This window comes from Capsicum annuum, chromosome 3 (assembly GCF_002878395.1).
Source record: "Capsicum annuum cultivar UCD-10X-F1 chromosome 3, UCD10Xv1.1, whole genome shotgun sequence".
NCBI classification, from domain to species: Eukaryota; Viridiplantae; Streptophyta; class Magnoliopsida; order Solanales; family Solanaceae; genus Capsicum; species Capsicum annuum.
Window position 1 is genome coordinate 12,203,438 of NC_061113.1, and position 380 is coordinate 12,203,817.

At 61.8% G+C, this 380-nt stretch overlaps 1 protein-coding gene across 1 annotated transcript in view; it reads right to left on the reverse strand.

Annotated features, from left to right (window-relative positions):
- Positions 1–5: 5 nt before the first annotated feature.
- Positions 6–380, reverse strand: part of LOC107864212 (glycine-rich cell wall structural protein) — a gene marked incomplete at its 3' end in the record, with an annotated part of 709 nt that continues 334 nt past the window's right edge. Inside the window, 1 exon segment of the mRNA XM_016710518.2 lies at positions 6–380. Within this exon segment, the coding sequence (XP_016566004.2) occupies positions 6–380 (375 nt within the window).

Here is a 380-nt window from a genome sequence, read left to right on the forward strand (position 1 = left end):
CCAATGCCACCACCCTTGCCAATTCCACCTCCTACACCACCACCGGCACCTCCACCTACACCACCACCACCACCAATGCCCCCACCTTTGCCAATACCACCTCCAGCACCACCACCAACTCCTCCACCAATGCCACCACCTTCTCCTATTCCTCCTCCAATGCCACCACCCGCTCCTCCACCAGCACCACCACCAATTCCTCCTCCTTTTCCACCTCCAGCTCCCCCGCCAATACCGCCTCCTGCACCTCCCCCCGCTCCACCTCCAATGCCGCCACCTTTACCAATGCCTCCACCTATTCCACCCCCGCCTCCTGCACCGCCACCAGCTCCTCCGCCAATGCCACCACCTTTACCAATGCCTCCACCTATTCCTCCCCC